This window comes from Symphodus melops (assembly GCF_947650265.1).
Source record: "Symphodus melops genome assembly, chromosome: 11".
Lineage (NCBI taxonomy): Eukaryota > Metazoa > Chordata > Actinopteri > Labriformes > Labridae > Symphodus > Symphodus melops.
In genome coordinates, this window is record NC_136701.1 from 15,327,560 (window position 1) to 15,348,396 (window position 20,837).

Genomic DNA, 20,837 nt, shown 5'->3' on the forward strand with positions numbered 1-20,837 from the left:
GCTCCGTGCATGTTTTGCTGTCTACGTTGTTAGTTTGACACCCATTTACACATTTCCTGTCATAAAACAGCAGATTACTTGTACACTATAAGTCTTATATAAACATACTGCTGGTTAAAAAAAAAAGTGGAATCTTTTTTTAATGTCTATATCTAAATTTTCAATGATGTACTTTTACTCGAGTACATTTTAGAACTGCTACTTGTACTTAAGTAAAATGTTTTAAAGTAATGGTACTTTTACTCGAGCTGACTATTTTAGTAGTCAGTCTTTAGACCTCTGCTGGTTTGCCTTTCCTTTGTATTCACTCCTTTATTTCTTCGACTTTTCACCCCATGATGCATTCAACTTCCTTTCAGGCGAAACAGGGTAGAAAACCAAAAAAATCCAAAAGTTGAAGAGAGAGAGAAAAAAAAAAAGTCCTGTCTTTTTCATTGAATTACACAGGCCAGTTTGTGCCCATGCAGCTACAGTATGAACACTTTTTGATAAATTGTTTAAACTCCCCAGCACTGCCTCACACGTGACGAAAATAATGTTTGAAGTTTGTCACTGAGTTATTAACACATGCCTCTGAAATTGTCAAAAACTCAAGTCCAACTCATCAAAGTAGAATCTGATTCCACAAAAGTCGAGTGTCTGAGCTGTTCTAATATAAAGTAGGCTTAATTTCTCCACTTAAGTCTGGTTAGCTTTGGCTGCCTGGCTTGTGTACGATTTTGAACTTGGCGCTGTCGATGGGTGAAGTCTTGGAGCACTCCCGTTGTGGCTGAACTTTATTGAGTGTGAACTTAAATATCCTCCAGGTAGAGAGAGGTCTATTGAAACCTACCATTTCCATGCTGCCACAAACAGATGACACGATCACTGGACTAACAAGAGATCTTCATGTCACTGACTGACAGACATAGAGGCAAATGACCTGTGTACAAGGCATCAGGTAGCCGTGTCTTATTCATAGCCAATATGAAGTTCAAGAATAATCTCCAGAGAAGAGACAGCAAGTGTGATTAAAAGTTTTTAAAAATGAGTGATTTCCTCAAATAAACATGCTTTTCTGACAATATTTATTTTTGCTTTTTCATAGCGATGTGGTAACAACAGCAGTACCCAGAGGGCAACTTGTTGGACCAGTATTCACAATGTTAAGTAGAAAAAACAACAACACAAGGCTACCAGAGAACAACCAAAAGACCGTTGCTTTTGAATGAGAAAAGCCAGACAATGAAATCCTGCATGATGTTAACTTGCAGAACCTAAGTTTTAACGTACAGTACGAGTAATCTCAACAAAAACAGAATCTGTCCCTTTCGACAAGAAACATCCTAATCCTGCTGTTACAATTATTTGTAGTGAAAAAAACTGCATTATTTTCCATGTACAACTTGTCTCAACCCATGTTTGTTTACATGCGTGACTCTATCGCTATCTCTTCAGACAGACTGCAATATTTTTACATTGTCATGAATCCTGTGTATTACATTATTTTTTTTCCCTGCACGGCTACCTTTCTTACAATTCTTCATAACTGACATTCTTTTCTCAAATAAGCTCAGAGGAAGCTGAGCAAAACAATCTATAACATACAGGCTTTCAGAGCAACGCAGAGTAGGAAGTTTCAACCCCACGGCCACAACTTTCAGGTCATAAAATAGTCCATTCAATATCAATATTAAGCAATATTTTTGTATTCAGAGAAAATGAGAACTGACATGCCGAGAAACTTATTTGATAAATCCTATTGAGAGGTGTTGCTGCTGTCTGCGTCTTCAAGAGAGTGGCTACAGCATGGTAAATAACGATCTCAGAAGAACCACAGAATCGAGTGGCGAGTAGCAGGACAAACAAAAAGGTGAAAATCAGTGGTGGCCGCTTCAACAGTTAGTCAATGTCCATTTCAGGGACCTTGTTCTCTGCTGTTCCCTGTCCTGTGCCTGCTGATGTGGCTTTGTCTGGATTACATGGCTGGTTCTCAGTTCCTTCCTGCCCATTGACTGGTCCGTTCTCAGTCTTCTCCTCTTTGGGTGGCTCCACCTTGGGCTTGGATTTGGACACCACAGGGTTGCAGGCTGAATAAAGCTCCTGAGAGGGGGGACATTAAATGATGCGTTTACAGGAAGAGTAAATTTGAGTTTCACAAAGTGATTAAATCCATTGTTATAGTAAAGGCTTGCTCCATTTTTGTCACACTGCTTTGCTACAACTTCTGAAGTGCAGCAGGTCTAAGAGGTGGCACTTCTCTGTTTGGGGCTGGCAGCGGTTCTACTGCTGGCTGTGTAGTTTCTGATCTCTTTGTTACCGATTCTACAGAGAGATGTAGATCTGGAGTCTGGATTTTCGGCAGGAAAAGTGACACAGGTGTCTCGTTCTGTTTTTGTAGTACATCTGTAGTCCGAGCTGAATTGACCAATTACAGCAGACTTTGTTGTATGCAGGAGAAACAGAGCTGACAGCAATCAACGAGGTGGAACGTTGTCTATGCTTACACATACCAGCTCTCACCTGCAGTATTTAAACATTGATTCATTTCTGTCTATTAACCCGCAACTGCACACAAGTGAAGCTAACATTTCATTATAGGTCAACAACTTGAAACACAAGTTTGATTGACGCTGTGTCGCGACAGCAGATAAGTGTTCCGACAAATCATCAATCCAACTTCCATTCAACAAACGCCCGTTTTAAAACGTCTTCAGTGAAAGAAGAGGATTGCCGATAGATTGAGATTGTTTAGTTCCAAACGTTTCTGTTCTTCTTCTCCAATCTCATTTAAACCTTTGACATTAAAAAGAATGTATGAAAGACTATGCATAACAAAGTCAGATCTTTTTCCTCCCACTTCTCGTTTATTTCCCAAATGTTAGGGATCATCCCGCAGGGAAACGTGATAAATCTTCATGTAGGGAATTTCTTTGCAAGACCTGATAAGTAATTAGTGAGCTCCATGAACATTTCTGCAACCTCCATGATGTGCTTTGAATGGACTCTCAGTACCTTAGCCTTGGCCTTGATTTCTGCCACTTTGACCACTGGGTCAAGAGTGAGGTCCTGGCTATTCTGCTGATTCATCTTCCCGTTCATCCACACCATTGCGTCGTTCACCAGCTTGTCCGCCCGAGTGACCTCCAGCTCGTCCAGGTGATTGTACTGCTCTTCCTGCCAGGTAGAGCACAGGTTCATTACACCACAGATTGAAGTGAACGCTGACCATTGCAAAACAAACCGTGCCATCTGAAAATGCTTTCTTGCAATCTTTGACGCGACATTATATTTAATCATCAAATGTAGAACTGCTTCAACCAGACGTGTATCATACACGGTGAGACATCAATTGACAGTGACTTCTATAAATCAATAAACCCGCTGTATGTGGCAAACCTTTGCTTTGTAAGCCTCAATGATCTTCATGTAGAGCTGGATCTGTCTGCCGAGCTCCTCAAATGCTTTTGGCCTCTCTTCAGATTCAATGTACCGCTCATGTATGGGTTGGCCCATTTTCTGTAGGAAGAAACAGGTTGTCAGGTTTGGTAAACGAGCTGCAGGGAGCAGGCTTTATTTGCCTCAGTGCCTGGTTACCTTCAGCTCAGCCAGTTTGTCAATATACACTTGTTTCTGTTGGTCCTCTCCGTCTTCATACAGCCAGTTCTCCGTGTCCTCCAGTTTTAGAGAGAATGTGTCACGATCCTGCGTGATTGATTATAAAAAGACAACACTTGATTCATATAACGCCTAAGAAGAAAACACCGTCGAGATTTTTTTTAACACCAACGCTCGTGTTATCTATACTCACAGCCTCGGTCACAAACTTCTCCAGAGCGCCATGCAGTTTGTCCCTCATCTCGTACACGTACTCTTCTACGTTGTTCTTCGCGTCGTTCCTCTCCTTCTCCAGCTTGTCTTGCATGATCATCTTACCCTAGAAGAGTCACATTTGGGTTGTTAAGGATTAGTCAGTGGAAGCATGCAGGGGCACCAAACCTCTGGAGGAAAGACCAAGGCAGCAGAGAGAAATGATTTGGTGGATACAAACATTCTAGGGCTGAGACATAACTTTAATAATGACTGGCTATATATCTTTCATTTCCTGATATAGAACGAGATTAACAACATGAACAACCTGGTCAAATCTGGAAATCATGTAAGTAATGTAAGTACTCAAATAAAGTAGCAATATGATTTGTAGACATGTAATCTGTCTGTACAGTGAGTCTTAAAATAAGGATAAAAACATCATGGAGGGAAAAACAGTGATGAACAAACTTGTAACTCTTTGCTCTGAAAGAGTTTTTGGCGCCCTTATAAGGTCATCAGATGAAATACAACGTCAGCAATTTCAAAGGGAACAACAATGGTATAAAAAAACAAAACAAAAACAAAAGCAAAATGTAAACAGGAACACAGAGTCTCACTGGCATGCTGCTAACCGAACACTGAGCGAGAGCATGCTGGACATTCCTGGTGATCTTTAGCGAATTACCTCATTCTCCACAAATACATTTAAGACATCCTTGGACAGCTGCCAGCTCAAATTGTTCTCTATGGGCAGCTCGATCGTCTTCGTTTTCACTTTGGGCTTCTTCGCCTGAGGGGGCTGGTCGTTCTTCTTCTCCTTATTGGCGTCCTCCGTCGTTGTCTGGAAGGGAAGGATGGAAAATCAGTCCGCATAAAAAGGTGTATACTGAACTGTGTTAACATGGCTTTGACTTCATCAAACCAGCAACCCCCCCCCCCCCCCCCCCCATTACAAACATTTAAATCACTGTGGATTTTTTTATACACATATTTAACATATAACAGGTCTATGTGAAAGACTTAAATGTTAGATATTATTTTCTAGGAATGTTTATGTTGAGGTGAAAACCTGATGCTAAAATCAAAACGGCTACCGCATCAGGAAGTTTACCAATCTTAAACTCTTGATCCCTCATTGTTTAAAAAATGGTTTGTCATGAGTGAGGATGACAGCAGCATTTTGCAGCAGCATCTTCAAAATGGGTCATCTGAAAACATACGGATCTAGAAGTTTCTTTATTGCGGTTACCTTGGTGCTGGGTGATATGGCTAAAAAGATCGTTAACATGGATTTGCACATCATGCTAATTAGTGAGTTTCATGTTATGATAATGGGGTGGGGGGGGGGTGATTCACCTTACAAAAGACACCATCATTGGAATTTTGAAGAAAAAAAAAAAAGATAAGTTGTAATTATTTGGAAACATGGACTTCATGGAACAACATGGACTTTTTTTATCCGTGTAAAAGACGTCACAGTTTTGATGTTCTAGTGATGTTTATTTTATCTTTCTATACTTCCTGAACTGGCAGTCAAACATTCTGTACAGGATTAGTGCCCTCTTCTTCTTCTACACAGGAACAGGTGGAGCTCACGTTTTATCCAAGAATAGGATTTTTTTGTTTTTTTAAAGATTTATTTTTGGCTTTTTGTGCCTTTTTTTTTTTTTTTTACTGGGACAGGACAGTGGATAGAGACTGAGAGAGAGAGAGAGAGAGAGAGAGAGAGAGAGAGAGAGAGAGAGAGAGAGAGAGAGAGAGAGAGAGAGAATTGACGTGCGGGAAAGGAGCCACAGGATGGACTCGAACCCGGGCCATTCACGTTGAGGACTATAACCTCCATACGTACATGGGGAAGCGCGCACTAACCACTGCGCCACCAGCACCCCTGAGTAGGCTTTTTTTTTTTTTTAAACCACCTTCCAAGCACTTTAAAGTCACATGTTTTTTTTCCTTTCACAAACAGCATCACAATTGCATGGGCACGATGTGGATGGCCTTATCACCGAGCACAAGGTTACCTCCATCTCCTCCGTCTCTGATTTCTTGTCTTCGTTGTCTGCGGACGGAAGTTTCTGATCCTCCTGGTCGACCTGCATTTTGTTCTGACGCACCGTAACAGAAGACAACACACGGCAGAGGGTGTGAAACACAAAGGCTGTGGCTGGTTTGAACCACAGACAAGAAAAATTCAAGGCTCAAAGCAACAGCACCACGTTAGGACCGTGGTAGTGACTCCACGAGCTTCGGATGGTGTGTGCAATGTTTGTTTGCCGACTTCTGTTCGAGCCTTGCATGACGTTCTCCTGTTGTCTGTTTGCTGCTTCACCGAACTGAATCCTCCTCGACTCAGCCGCAGTCGATGTTTAGGACTCAAATAGCTACTATTTGTATGCAGCTTAATGACATTATTTGGATCTGAAGTCTCGGAGAAACTGCTTACACATTGGTGGGAGAAAAAGGTGGAGTTTATTTGTGCTCCAACAACTGAGTCTGTGGTGCAGAAAGGGGCAGCTCCTTAAAAACACTCTGAAGCCTGTTAAGGCAAGATCACTAAATTCCATAATGATTACATGGCTACCTATTTAAAAGTGAGGCGTGGCTTTGCGGCATCTTTTCAAACACGATCTGAGGCCTGATAGAAAGTAAACAGCACCAAACCAAGCAGGAGTATTGCTGTGTGTTTTTGTCTGGGAGTCATCAGTCCTTACACACACACACACACAATGTAAATACACAGAGTACACACCTCCTCGTCCTTCCCCAGTTGCTCCGTTTCCATCGGTTCCTCCCCTTCTGCTGTTTTTACAACCTCGACTAGAGAGGCGCTCGACACGCTGAAGACGCCGTGAACACTGACCCGGACTTTCACCTTCACCTTTGCGCTCTCCCCAGAAACCTGAGGAACCACGTTCTTGATCAGGAACTGGCCTGAAGGGTGAGAGAACACGACCAGAGGTTAGAATGGACGATCGGCTATGAATGAGATCTAACCCACGAGGTGTTTAAAGGGAAATGCAACACGAGGCAAACTGCATCAAGTGTGATGTACTGGAATTTTTCAGGTTCATTAACCCTTTAGTTAACCAAAAAAGAAACGCAACCTTCAGTGATCGATTACTGAATTGAAACTGACAGTACCTATAGCGCTGCTGGGGTAAGGCAGCTCCTTTAGGTTGTTGTAGTACGCTTCAAGGGTGAAGGGCTCTTTCCGGAAGAAGGTCAAGACTTTGGAGAAGGGAGCAGCATGGTTCTTGGGGAAAACCTCACAATCGCTGCAAAATAACGTAACAGGATGACACCAATGAGACATAAAGGCTTCGATCAGAAATATACAAATATTTGTCTGTTATTATTACTAAAAATGAGTCTGTATGTTGACCTCATTGTGACAGCTATGTTATAACATACACTACAATAGAAAACACAGGGAGAGACGCATGAGGCTGATTTAGTAATAGGATCAGAGACATTTAGAGGCCACAAGATCTTACCGTAAACCCTACAGTACATGCAGACATGTAAACATAGCAATAATAACAAGGGCTTGAAAGCATGAAAGCAACATGATTAACAAGCAGGATGAACTCCTCTGTTCTTCCTGTGAGATGCAGACAACGAGTTAGAAAAAAACCCTCCTTTTTGCTGTGTTCTCAGATGAAGCTAAAAGAGCTCGTACCTCAGTCCCTCCTCTGCGGCTGAGTTCCACTTGAGGGAGACTGGGAAGGGGACAACATCTGTAATGGAGAACTCTCGGACTTTGAATGCTGGTGACAGGATCGCACACTGAGGAGGAGAAGGAGAAAACAAAACACATCATTACACAAGTCATCAAAGAAAGAACAGAGCTTGGTTGCTACTTTTCCCCCTGTGTTTATTTATTTTTTTCTTTACAGAAATTCTTCAACATCTCCTTTCACTTTACCACCACAGCTGCCAGCGAGTGAGTCACGAACGGGACCAAAAAAAAAAATTGTTGCCGGGTGAGCCGTACCTGCAGAGCACAGCCTCTGGCCACGGCCTCGTCTGCATTCAGAGTGGTGCTCAGCTCTTTGCCGAAGAATTTGCTGATTCTCTCTTTGATGGCAGGGATTCTGGACGCGCCTCCCACGATCTCCACCGAGTAGACGTCTTCCTTTTTCAGCTCTGGATACGGAAGACAAGAATGATACACAGCCGGCTTGTTCAGAGTAGACTCCAGTAACGGTGTGAACGGCACATGTGTGTACATTACACGTGTGTAGTATCAAAGCATCTATAAGTGGTTAAATGTTGTTTGGTGGATGCACGTCACTTATATTGAAGACAGAGGGGGGTTTGTTTTTGTTTTGATTTGCCTCTGGAATTAAATAGCAGCTGACAGCAGAGAGAGAGAGAGAGAGAGAGGAAAAAAAATAAAAAAATAAAAAAGGAGGAGAAAGGCAGCTGTGCAGCCTGAGGGAAAGTCCCCTGACTTGAGCCTCGTCTATGTGAGCGTGCACGTGCTGATGTGGGATAGTCAAGCTGCTTTCGACGACTTGTACTCACTGGCTTGTTCCAAGATGCTGCGGAGAGGAGCCTCGACTTTGGCCAGAAGACCTGCGCACATCTCCTCAAACTGGCCCCTGGAGTCAGAGGACATCGATTTGTTAATAAAGTGGCACAAACGCAGGAATTCTTTGTTATTACGACTGAATAACGAGCTTCCTCCTCTTTTCGTTCTGAGCATCAAGTTTTGCCTCTCACCTGTTAAGTTTACCGGAAACATCGATGTCGTTCATGAAGCACTCAATGTTGAGGGGCAGGTCTGAGGAGTTGGCGCTCATCAGCTTCTTGAGCTTCTCGCACTCTTGGTAGAGTCGGCCGAGCGCCCGGGGTTTGGACTTGACGTCCAGCTTGTACTTTTTCCGAAACTCCTCGCAGAAGTGGCTGACCAGGATGTCGTCAAAGTCCTTCCCGCCAAGATCCGAATCAAACGCCGTAGCGAGAATCTAAGGGGCAGAGATGGAGACGCGGGTGGACATTTAATGACCGATCAAACGATTTGAGAAATATTCCACATCACTTCATATGTCCATTTCTGGAAGCTAAAGCCTTTTTTAAAAGTAAGTTTGTGCTGATCGTGTCTACTTATTACATTTTCAGATGTTGAAAACAGGCAACTTCACCATTGTCATTTGAAATCGAGGTATAAAAAATGACTACGGTAGAGAAATCTGTGTTTTATCGATAATGTAGGTAACTTCGGCGCAGAAAAGTAAAGTTCTATGATTTCAATTTGTGTGCTTTGTTCTCATTTTCAAGGCTAAAGAAGAAAAAATGCAAGAAAGAGTGTTAAAAAAAACAAAAAAACATTTGCAGGTACAACTGCTTTATATTCTGTTAATCAAAGAAAAAAACTCATCCCTCCTGACACTTAAAAGATGACGTATCCTCATATCCTGCATTTGGGCATTTTTCCATTCAGTATATCTCTTTTCAAAAGGGGCACAAATTATTCATCACTCACCTTGAGCTTTCCCTTGTTGAAGGCACAAACAGACACCTGGTAACCCGAGTGGCCCGCGTCTACAAACACCACTATCCGGGGCTTCTCCTCTGGGGCGGGCAGGTCCTGCTTGTAGATGCCGTATGCAAGAGTCACTGCAACAAAACCAGGCGTCAGCTTTAGCCAACCAATGTGCTTACAACTCCGAATCGTGTTATTTAAACAGAACGGTGTCACCGACAGCATGTGAGACATATGAGGGAGATGCTTGATGATTTTTCGCTGAGCTTGTGAGAAAGTACCGCACTGAAACATAAATCAGAGCTTTAACGTGCTTCTGAAAATATAGGGTAGCTTATCTGCGACACATTTCCAGAGATTCATGGCGTTAGCATAGCATAGCATCGCTCCACCCCGGGTAGTTTTACTCCTCAATGACTCATAGGTTACATTTTTGGTATGCGTCTGGCTTGTAGTGGCTGGTTTAACACTTTCTCAAGGCTCAGTTGACTGAACCGCTCGGGGATATATCAAAAACGAGTGTCAACACAACTTGAACACATTGTTGTCCTTTCGCCCTGATAGAAGACACTGCGACCGTTTGTGAACCTGCGAGTCCTGCAGAGAGTAGTAAACGGTGTTTGAATGTACCTGCAGTGGTCTCGTTCATCAGCCGTAGACAGTTGAGGCCTGCAATCTGAGCCGCATCCATGACCGACCTTCTCTCAGCGTCAGTGAAATAGCTTGGTACCTTGGAGAGAAGGAAGAAAAGAAGAAGGAAAAAAAAAGGATTTTTAAAATAACACTAAAGTAGACCGTTTCAGAATCAGCTTTTACTGGACCAGCTGAAAAAAACAAAACAAAAAAAAACCACTCAAACACTATCAGAATAAGACATGGATAATGATGCTAAATATACCCAAACCTAATCCCCTGAATCACAAGATGTCTGGATAACATTACCATGTCAGTTACTCTGGGTGCCAAAACAAAACATCTCCTTGTGGAAAAGCTGAAGGGCTAAATTTAGCTATCGGCCGCAGTAATAAAAACATGTAATCTATCACCAAGGCTGATGTAAACGCTAGATATAGGCTTAGTGAGAGCAAACATCTCTCCGTGTGAGATCTGGGAGATTGCATAACAGATGCTGTTGGTGAATTCGTTTACTGAGCACAGTGAGAAAAGACTCTCACTCAGATACACAACATCACACACACACACACACACAAACACACGCACAAGCTTTTTGCCTGACAAGGTGACAAGAGAGGAGGTAAGGCTTTCAGACCAGACATCTGGACAGGTGTTTATAATGTCACACATTCACAGGCAGTGATACATTTGACATCTTTGAGGCAGCTTTCACAGGACTTTTTTATTTTTTTTAAACACAGTAAGGACAGACGTTCACAACTAAGTTCATACAGCGCGATACGGATTCTATTTAAGCAGTTAAATGGATGTTTTTTTTTTTTGTTGTAAATACTGCTGATGCCATTGAATCATTGTAGCACAATGTCTTACCGAGATGACGCAGTCTGCGACGGGTTTCTTCAGTGCACTTTCAGCAGTCTCCTTCAGCTTGGTCAGCAGCATGCCGGTGACCTGCTCGATGCTGAACACTTTCTCCTCCTCCATGTACATCACCTCGAGTGGACAAGAAGACAAAGATAAGAACTCTTTATTGACACCGTTTCACCATGGAAACCAAATATACACTTTTAATTAAAATGAGATAAATGCCACGGTTATTGAGTTCATATATTACATGCCATAGGCAGGCCTAGTTAATAACTAATATAGTACTGTGTGCGTGCAATCAGGATACTCTATGACTGCGAGGAATGATTTTGCAGACAACAGCAAGTTGATTCTACTTCTCTGAATTGGTTGTGTCATCTGCTCTGCTCTGTTCTGTCTTCAGGACTTGCTTTAATTAATTCCACTGGGACACAAACACACGTCAGGCTGTGCGTTTGTGTGCAACGAGAAAGCTTTGTAATTGTGTACTTGCAGAGAACTTATTGTGTGTTTTACTTTCTCTTCCACTACCTCGGGTTACTTATGGTGGCTACAATTCAGGTGAAGTAGCGTCATTTCATGATCTTACTTTTATACCAGTGGATCCAGAGGGCATCTGAGCCAGGTCGTACACCAAGTTAGTCTTAACCGACTGGACGTACGGGTCGGAAAAGGCCCTGCCATGGAACCGCTTGAAGCCCTGCACTGTGTTCCGACAGTTGGTCACCACCTGGACGAGGTGTTGGGAGGAAAAAGAGGAGAAAATGAAAGAAAGGCAAGTTAGAATCATGAGAATTCAAACACAGAAATCTTACACAGTGTTTCTGGATTTCTTTAACAGGGTGACTGAATCGATTTTACCTGGCTCTTTGCAGCTGCTCCTATAGATCGATTTCGTGCTCCAAATGAAACAAATGACCTGGGGGACAATAACAAAAAAAAAAAAGTTAAGTTAGTGAAAAGGGAGAGTGAGTCAACATAGCTTTTCAATAACAACTATAAAAACATTGGATACGGTAAATATAAACAGCAAGGGGGGAAATCCCACAATTAAACTAAAATCACCTCCCTCCCACCCACACAGCAGGTACACTTGCATTACGTGAGACACCCAGTATAATCCATCTGTTTGTGAATACGTCCCAAACCTGGTCGGACTCGTGATGACAAGGTCTCATGCCTACACATGACATGACAATTCAGAGCCCAACCCACACACAGACGCTTTCATGTGCACTACCAAGCCTAACGCTTTGTACTGGTGTCCTGAAATTCAAATAAAATGAGAACATGTAACAGTGTTTCAACTTTGTCAATACTCTGCCTGAACTTTACTTTTTTTTCTCAACAAAAACATAAAGCCAGTCGAAGGCGGTGTGGCCAGTGTCTTTGTATCCCAGCAGATTTATGGTCTAAACACAACCGTCATTGTCGCAGTTATCAAACACAGACGTCAAAGCTAAAGACGCCGTCTCACCGGTGATGGACACAAAGAGGTGAAGGCTGCAGGTTTCTTAAGAGCGTTGGTTGAGCATGTACTGCTACAGAGGATTTGTGAGTCATAAGGTGGTCACTTTAGTTGTTTAGTTGTGAGGAGGGAAGGATACACTAACATTTAAGAAAACTGATCAGAAGAAAGTCAGAGGGAAAGCCCTGAGCCTAATAATTAGAGCCTTTGGTTAAACTCATTAAAGACATTCAACACTGGTTTATTAACAGATATTTCTTTAATTAACACTTGCATCTAACATTTTTTTAAAAACACTTCTGTAACATGCAACAGATGCTACTTTTGGATATTACATATTTTATCTGATCAATGGCAGAAATCCTAAACTATAAATACATACTGTTAATAATTGAAGAAGGCTCTATAGCACTTTTATTATTCATAATGAACTAGCTATTGTTTCATTGTCAATGTTTTTTTCCCCTGGGAGTCAGACGGCTGTTGTTTTAATTAGGTTGTTGGCAAATGGCCTTTAATGTGTAATAACCAATATGATGTACTGTTTTTGATCTTTTATTTAACAGATTTAAACCTGGAGGAAGCAAATATCTGTTCGAATAAATGATAGACCAATTAACTAATCTAAAATAAAGACATATTCTCCTAAATGGTTATATGCAATCCTTTTTTTTTAAAGCTACATTAGAAGGTATGCACATTGTAACAAAAACATCTTAACTCATCAAGGTAGGTAAAAAAGAGAACAAAACCAATAGGAAAAAATGTCTTTAAAATGTGCCTGTTAATATAAATTATACTTATTAGAAAGCATTATGTCTTAAAAACTTCTCCAATAACTCTTCATCAAATTTGCTAGAATATTCCAACATGCTGGTGTCGTCATCGAACGGAACGGAACGTAAGACGCTGGGTTTAGTACACGGCGCACACCGGTTGGTCGGAGCTTTCGAAGGAGTAGCAGTAAAAAGAACAAGGGGGAAAGGGTGGGGGGGACACCGCCCGCTTAGGTTGGCCTGGTAACTGAAGCCAAGCTCAAAGCCGAGCAGTGCCGTTAATAAGAAAAGGACTAAAAGCTTAGCTACGTTAGCTTGCTCGCTGGTGGATGCGGGACCTCGCAGATAAGTTACGGATGACTTTTGAATGGTTATCAAAATAAGATCATACAGTTCCCCGTTAAAACATCTCCAAAATCATTGATTGAACCAACAATAAACATAAGGGTACAAGAGCTAACAGTAAGTTAGCCTTGGAGTAGAGCTGCGTTCACGTGCATTACACCAGAAGAACCATAACCGCTAGGAGAAACATAAACTCTTGATTGTAGTCCCAATAAATCCAATAAATAAATTTAAAAAAAATGCATTTTAGGTACTTACGGTGTGCATCTGTCGCTGTACTCGTTAGCGACTGTCTCAATGCCTCCGGCTCGGGCTACAGCTACATAGCAGCTTTGATAACCCAAGTCAAATCCCACCACTGACATCTTCAGCAAACGATTGTCTCCTAATAATAAGGTTATTTAAAATCACAAACACACGCGCAGTTTCGTTTTTTTATAAATGTTTTCCAAGTAGTTATGTTGCGCTCTGTAAAGCAGGTCTTCTTCTAGTCATAATCCACAGACACATACACACACACACTCAGTGCTGATTAATACCGGTGTCTCTGATCTCTGTGCTGGCAGCCTGCAGCAGCAGCAAGGTGGTTTTACTGACTTCTCGTCGTCTTGTTGCAGTTATCGCGAGATGTACAATGTTCCAGATATATCTGGACCTTTCTATAACCATGTGGACAGTTCTATGGCGGAAATATCCTGAAATATCTATCAGTGGAAAAATTATACATACGTTTCTATCACTGGACAGATAACTTCGGGGCCTTTTTGTTCACTGAGAAATATATTTACATGAATTAATGAGGGACTGGTTTATTTGATGAATAGTGGATTTAACTGTAGTCTAATATAGACTGCTGTAACAGATAATCCAACTGTTTGTGAATACGTCCCAAACCTGGTCGGACTCGTGATGACAAGGTCTCATGCCTACACAGAAATATATTTACATGAATTAATGAGGGACTGGTTTATTTGATGAATACTGGATTTAACTGTAGTCCAATATAGACTGCTGTAACTGCTGTAAAGTGTTGAATGCATGAAGTCAACCTTAAGTAGATTACATTATAGACAATATTAAGGCTATTGAAATAATGAAAAATAAAACTTTCTTGGTCAGACCCAATTCCTGAATATGTACTTGCTAACATGATTTTGAAGTCTTAAGACAACCACATTTGTCATCAAATTATAATGATTTCAATTATTGTGTGAGCAGATTATCGCGTGAGCAGATAAACAGATTATCAATATTAATTATTTATTAATATTAGTTAAGTTTTCTTTCTTTAAAATGTCTTGAAATTGTTTTATCAAGATAATAAAATTAAACGTGTGAAACTATTGCATTCATCATCCAGTGGCTCTTGAATCCTTTCGGTTTCTTTTAATTCTCACTTTATCTCCACCTCCAACACCAGCTGGTTGCCTTTTCAGCGTCAACTGTTCTCATTTTGCACAGACATGTAGATAGACACTCAGTCCACCTCCCAAGAGTCTTATTTGTAGTGAGGATTTTAAGGATAACGCCAGTTATTACAGCAACTTGCACAAATGCAATTTAATGAAAGCAGATTAAAATGTATTTTCATGCATTGATTTATATGGCAAAGAACTCAGTTTAGGTTAACACTTAATCTATTTCTCAAGAAACCGCTCTTTGTAAGCCTTAATTGTTGTCTTTTGTACTTCACTTTGTGTTTAAATGAAATAACTTCAGGTAGATTAAACATTCAAACAGACAAATAAAAATAGCCAAAAGTAAGTAGGCCGGAAGTACTAGTTAAGTAAAGTTTATTTATAGCACCTTCATAGATACACATCAAGTGCTTTACATTAAAACACAATTAAGCAAAATATTGTTTTGAATTTTAATGTAATTATAATGACACAAACGACACGATTTAAAGTTAAGATATAAACACATCAAAACCAGAGGCGTTGCATCTCAACAGACATGGCAGGCAATTGTTTGGGGCCCCGGGCTGATTGCCCCGTAGGGCTGATAATCTTTCCTAATCAATTAAAGTTGGAAAAGTTGGAAACCTCCATATAGAGGGCCCCATCTCACAGCACTCATTCATAGACTCAATGATGCTCGTCTATCCTTAAACATGGGGGAGAAACACTTCAGAACTTTTGAAGCCTTTGAAGGTGTTAGATTATTTACAATATGATTTGTAAGTTTGACGTTGTTTGGAGGTCTCCCTGTGAATTAATGCCTTGGGCTCTAGGAGACTACAGATTTGCCACTGATCAAAACTTTAAAGTCAAATAAAACTTCTGAGCATTGAAACAACGTATCACAAGGACAAGTCATAACTACATATCACAAAACGCTTCACTTTACATCAAGTAGGCCTACACAATTAAACAAAATAGCGTTTTGAACGTTTATGAAGATGACAGAGAATGGTTGGTGTTGTTAAACGTATGCTGCTTGTTACCTGAATAATAATAACAAACATGACATAAACATACCACATTTTTTAGCTCAAACTTTTTTTTCTTCAATTTTTTTTAACTTTTAAACTAAAAAAAGCGGCTCAAACAGAACGCTGCCTGGGTGAGATAAGCCGATGCAGTAGTTCATAATTGACGGTAGGGGGCGCTGGTTGCGTTAAGATGGTAAAACGTAGTGTTTGAATTGCATGGAAGAAGAAAAAGTAAATTGCAACATGGCGACTCCCATGCACAGGATAATAGCAAGGAGGCAAGCGTGAGTATCATCTATAATTTCCTCACAAAACGGCACATTCGTCGACGTTTTGACAACAAAGTAGTATTACTAAAACAAATGGCTTCGAGCCCTTCGAGGTTCGTCTTATAACAGGACGTGACTCATGAACAACGCGTCACGATCTGTCTCAGCGATACAGACCTACTTTAAGAAGGTGTCGAGCTGGATTCTCTTTATTTAATCTACGAGCTTTCTGCGGATACATGATCAGACTTAAATGAATCCCAGATAATAATAATAATAATACCACATGAATATAAAATATGAGCGATGTAAACAGTCAGCAGTAGATGTGACCAGGTCATAAACGCATCTTAAATGTTTCTTGTATGAATATTTAGCTTTAAGTCTGAAGATTCATTCACGATCATCTTGAATCTATAAGGCACATAGTTTGCCTCAGTTGGTTCACTGTAACTCGATCAAATAGATGTGGCATGTTCCCTGACTGGAAGAAGTGCAGCTTTTAGGAGCATGCAAGTTCAGAACAATTTTTTTTCTCTCTTTTTACGAGGTTATGTAGTCGGTATACTATTTTTTTATTATTATTGTTGTTATTATTGCTTGGATATACTATTTATTATTATTACTTTGGTATACTATCACGTTTACTATTTTTATTTAATTGAGAGCACATAAAAGCAGAATAAATGCACACAATAGGAGTTAAGACACAATCTCATTGAAACATCCTCATCCAAAGAAAAAGATATTTCAGGAGAATTAAATGACATAAAAATAAAAAAAATGTTATGCTTCCAGTTTGTTTACCTTTCCTTTTATTTTATCTTGCTGAGGAAACTCTTTGTATATGCACATGTTACTTATAGGGTGAAATAAACACACACACACACACACACACACACACACATAGTATGATTGATTTGAAATATTAAACACAAATCTTTTAATTTCCCCAAACAGTTTACAGGCAACAGACCATATACAGATTATTCACAATTAAAAGACTCTCTCTTGCAAGAGTAGCCACAATGATATGATGATAGGATGTGATTTTTTTTTTAACTTGTGACTGTCAGTCATTGTTCATTTAATCCAATCCTTTCTTTGACCACAGAGAGGCCAACAAACAAAATGTGCGCTGCCAGAAGTGTTTGGAGATGGGACACTGGACCTATGAATGCACTGGGAAGCGGAAATACGTGCATAGACCGTCACGAACGGTTGAGATGAAAAAGAAACTCAAGGAGAATGAAAACAAACCGCTCAGCATCACTGGGTATGTTTACTTCAGCAGCACAGTACAACATGCAAAGAAGGCAGGTTTGTGCTGCAGTTAGATTCAGATTGAAATATACATTTGGTAGTAAGGGTGGGAATCGTCATGGGTCGCGATTAGATTATCAAACGATTCTCGATGCATTGCGATGCTTCTCAATTTGGGATCTATATACATGGTTCATTTTTAGCCATCAATACAAACAATCAGGTAAATTTAAACCGTTTTATTCAAAACAACTAAATCCCATAAACAGCTGCTCAATTGCAAAGTTTTCCAAAGTCCTCCTGATAAGACTGAACAAGAGCATACTCAAACATTTTCGATCTTGACTAAACACTGTGCATGCACCTACGTAGCAGTAACCCGGGAACAGGAAGTGGGCCAGTCCATTGCGTTAATAATCCATTATGGACCTTCCTGCATCGATGCAGAATCGTCGCGATGCATCTTCGAATCGATTATTTCCCCCCACCACTAAAGAGCATGTGATAAATATAAATGTTGAATCTTCAATATTATAACTGAACAAAATGACATGTACTTACAACTGCTGAATATTCCTGTCAACATGCAGGATTTAGCAGACATTTTAATTTAGTTGTTTTATTAACTGCACTTCTGTGGTTACAGGAAAACTCAGCCAAGTTTTCTGCTTCTTACTAACGTAGCAGTTGTCAAAAGGTTTTAACTTCAGTTAGTTTATTTCTTGTGATGTTACGTGGAGCGTCATTAGAGCTCAGACAGAGACACACAGAGTAAATCCATGCAAACTAATTACCATACATGAAGTGACCCACTAGAAGGTGACGTAATGATAAAAATAGCCACCTAAATGAACATCTACATTCCCCTTTAACCAACCTTAAACCATTCTGCACCGTCAGATCTCAAGAAATGTTCTGTGGGTTTAGTTGAGATGAATGACACACCATTAAGCTATTAGTTTCCACAGTGGGATTTTTCAGACCATTCATATTTACTTACTAGAATATGAATACAAATCAAATATCAACACTACAAACTGTGTTATGATCCATCACACAGAATGTAGCTCCTACAACATAAATGTGTTTGTAACCTCCAGGCAGATTCAAGCTTAGCTTCTTGTTACTAAAGCTGTTCTCTCTTCTCAGACCAGGAAATGAAGGCTCCAGTGAGAAGAAAGTCAAAAAGAAGTAAGTAAGATGTGTGAAAGGAAGATTCATGTCAGTGCTGGATGTCACTGTAGATTATACACTTGAAGTATAATGTTCTTAAACATTCTTTATCCTAAACAAATGGGACCTCGTAGTAACCACTTTTAATTTCACTTGTACTTTTTTTAAATAATTAAGTTTTCAGACTTATACACCAGGGTAAAGAAGTTGAAAGCTGAACGTGGACATGAAACTTCTCTACATGTCTTTTGTGAATAACATACACTTGTAGTTTAGGTGCAGCGTACCTTTCCCAAACAACCTTTAGCCATTAGCTTGGATGAAACCAGACTGAAAGTTTTTTTTTTCCTTGTAGATGTTGAACCATTCATCATTCCCGTTCACTGACAGTGCTTCAGTTTGTTTGTCTCGTTCAGCACATGTGAGCTGTTGAAGTCACATGGAAGAGTCCCGTGAGAGTTCCGTGAGAGTTGTAATCGTGAGAATTAAAGTTTGGATTTGTGTCATAATCTTCTTGGGGAATGATGTTTGAGTGGTGTTGTGTTAAGTGGCGTGGTGGTTGCGTCTCTTCTGTTTTGCGGACAATAGATGACATCCTTTGCAGCTTTAATGTCCCTCTCATGTTTCATAGTTTGACCTGGAGCAGTATTGACAGAGGTATGATGTAATCGCTCCCTCTAGTGGCAGTATTAACAAACAGCGTGTACACTTTTTAAACAGTCATGTATAATGATGTGAATTGATTTCATACATTATATATAACTGAGGTATGACTAATTTTTCTCAGAATTTAGCACCACCTCCAAATGAAGGCTTTGTCTCATTTTATTAAAAATCTCTTTTTTTCCTGCCGGTTGCCACGGTCAACATTAGTCTAAACTACATTATAATATCCTGCTCCAGGATTGTTGGAGTTCATCTCATTGATTTGAGCTGCCGTTGGGGGAGGTCTTGCACTGAAATGTTGCCAATAAATCTTTGTTTGCAAATAAGACAGTGTACGGGAGTGTAGCTTTATGTTTTTTGATGGAGACATTGCTCCCCTATGCTTCTGTCTTATTACATAATTGTTTTTTTGTTTTTTTTTGGAGGGGCAGGTGTCTTCAGTAGAGAGGTGTATCAGTTGCTGGTGATTTTAGGGAAGCCTCAGGGTGTGGTAGTACACCAAATTAATTTTATGTTACTGAACAGGTCTATATAAGATCCAAAGGTAAAGGCCACATGTGCTGGTATTTTCCTTCGTTGGACCTTTTTTTCTATTTTCAATTCCAAAGGCTAGGTTTGCCATCAGTGAAGGTATCATTTTACTTTCAAAGCATGCAAAGGGGGCATGTAAGTGTTACTGAAGAAATGTTAAAAGCAACAGAGAATCATTGGATTTTCTTTTTACTCATCATCTCCGCTACAACAGCTACAGTAGTAAAGGCAATAATTAAAGAAACTGCGACAACTCATTAACCTCACACACTGTTTTATGTCTTAACATTGTGTATTTTCCTGTCTGCTCTGCCACTTGCTCTCAGGGTTAAAGATTCCGCTGACAGCAGCAGTGATTCAGACGGCTCTTCAAGTGACTCATCCACAGACAGCAGCGACTCCTCCAGCTCCTCTTCAGATGACAGCGACAGCAGCAGTGACAGCGACGATGACAGCTCTTCCTCATCTTCCTCCTCCTCCTCTTCTTCCTCCAACAGCTCCGACTCAGGAAGCAGCAGCGATTCAGATCAAGGACCTCCAAAGAAGAAGAAAAAGAAGAAATAAATGTGTTGGATTTTTGTTCCTTGTGTGGTCCTGATGTTATTTTTGCTGTTCACAATTTGTTTTCTATTAAATGTATCATACTTGGTTGGATGTGAAGGGACAGGGACAATTTTTGAGGTGCGAATCCTACAGTTGCATAAAGTATGTCCAGTCTTAAAAGATAGTTATTAGAAAAGGATTTTGTTATGCAATGTTTTCAGGATGTAATTCCCTCTTTACTTTTATTAATGTGACATATTCTCAAGTTTGTAGATCTACTAATGATATACATTTCTAACTAGCATTCATGTTGAATTAGTTATTTTGTACTAAAATATATTTTTTTGTCAAACTTGATCCGTTTTGCTAATAAGCCTGATAAAGCAGCACCTAGTAATGGAAAAAAGCCCAACTATATGAGACATGTTTAAAGAACACAGAATAAAGGTTTTGTTTGTAAAAAAAAAATGAACATCAGTTTTAAATTAGAGGATTTTGCTGCTGCTTTTAAGTTGTTTCACTTTTAAATAAACTTGTTCCTGTTTTTTAAGTCTCCTGGATGTTTAAGTAGCCTCAAGTGCAGAGA

General features: G+C 40.2%; 2 protein-coding genes across 3 annotated transcripts; one reads left to right on the forward strand and one right to left on the reverse strand.

Moving 5' to 3' along the window:
* Positions 1-1,050: 1,050 nt before the first annotated feature.
* Positions 1,051-14,205, reverse strand: hspa4a (heat shock protein 4a). The gene is made up of 19 exons (XM_079355048.1): positions 13,631-14,205; positions 11,645-11,702; positions 11,373-11,513; positions 10,787-10,909; positions 9,911-10,010; positions 9,281-9,414; positions 8,518-8,762; positions 8,320-8,396; positions 7,787-7,938; positions 7,472-7,578; positions 6,934-7,067; positions 6,542-6,723; positions 5,814-5,897; positions 4,478-4,633; positions 3,791-3,916; positions 3,577-3,684; positions 3,379-3,498; positions 2,995-3,156; positions 1,051-2,082 (listed from the first exon to the last, which is right to left on the reverse strand). The coding sequence occupies exons 1-19, from the start codon at positions 13,735-13,737 to the stop codon at positions 1,882-1,884; spliced, it is 2,517 nt and encodes an 838-aa protein (XP_079211174.1). The 5' UTR covers positions 13,738-14,205; the 3' UTR covers positions 1,051-1,881.
* zcchc10 (zinc finger, CCHC domain containing 10) lies at positions 13,289-20,795 on the forward strand. Of its 2 annotated transcripts, none has more exons than XM_079355060.1 (4): positions 13,289-13,376; positions 17,190-17,351; positions 18,488-18,529; positions 20,035-20,795. In XM_079355060.1, the coding sequence occupies exons 1-4, from the start codon at positions 13,357-13,359 to the stop codon at positions 20,270-20,272; spliced, it is 462 nt and encodes a 153-aa protein (XP_079211186.1). In that variant the 5' UTR covers positions 13,289-13,356; the 3' UTR covers positions 20,273-20,795. The 2 variants fall into 2 exon arrangements, with proteins under 2 accessions (XP_079211186.1, XP_079211185.1); XM_079355059.1 differs by lacking the exon at positions 13,289-13,376 and adding an exon at positions 15,938-16,090.
* Positions 20,796-20,837: the final 42 nt, after the last annotated feature.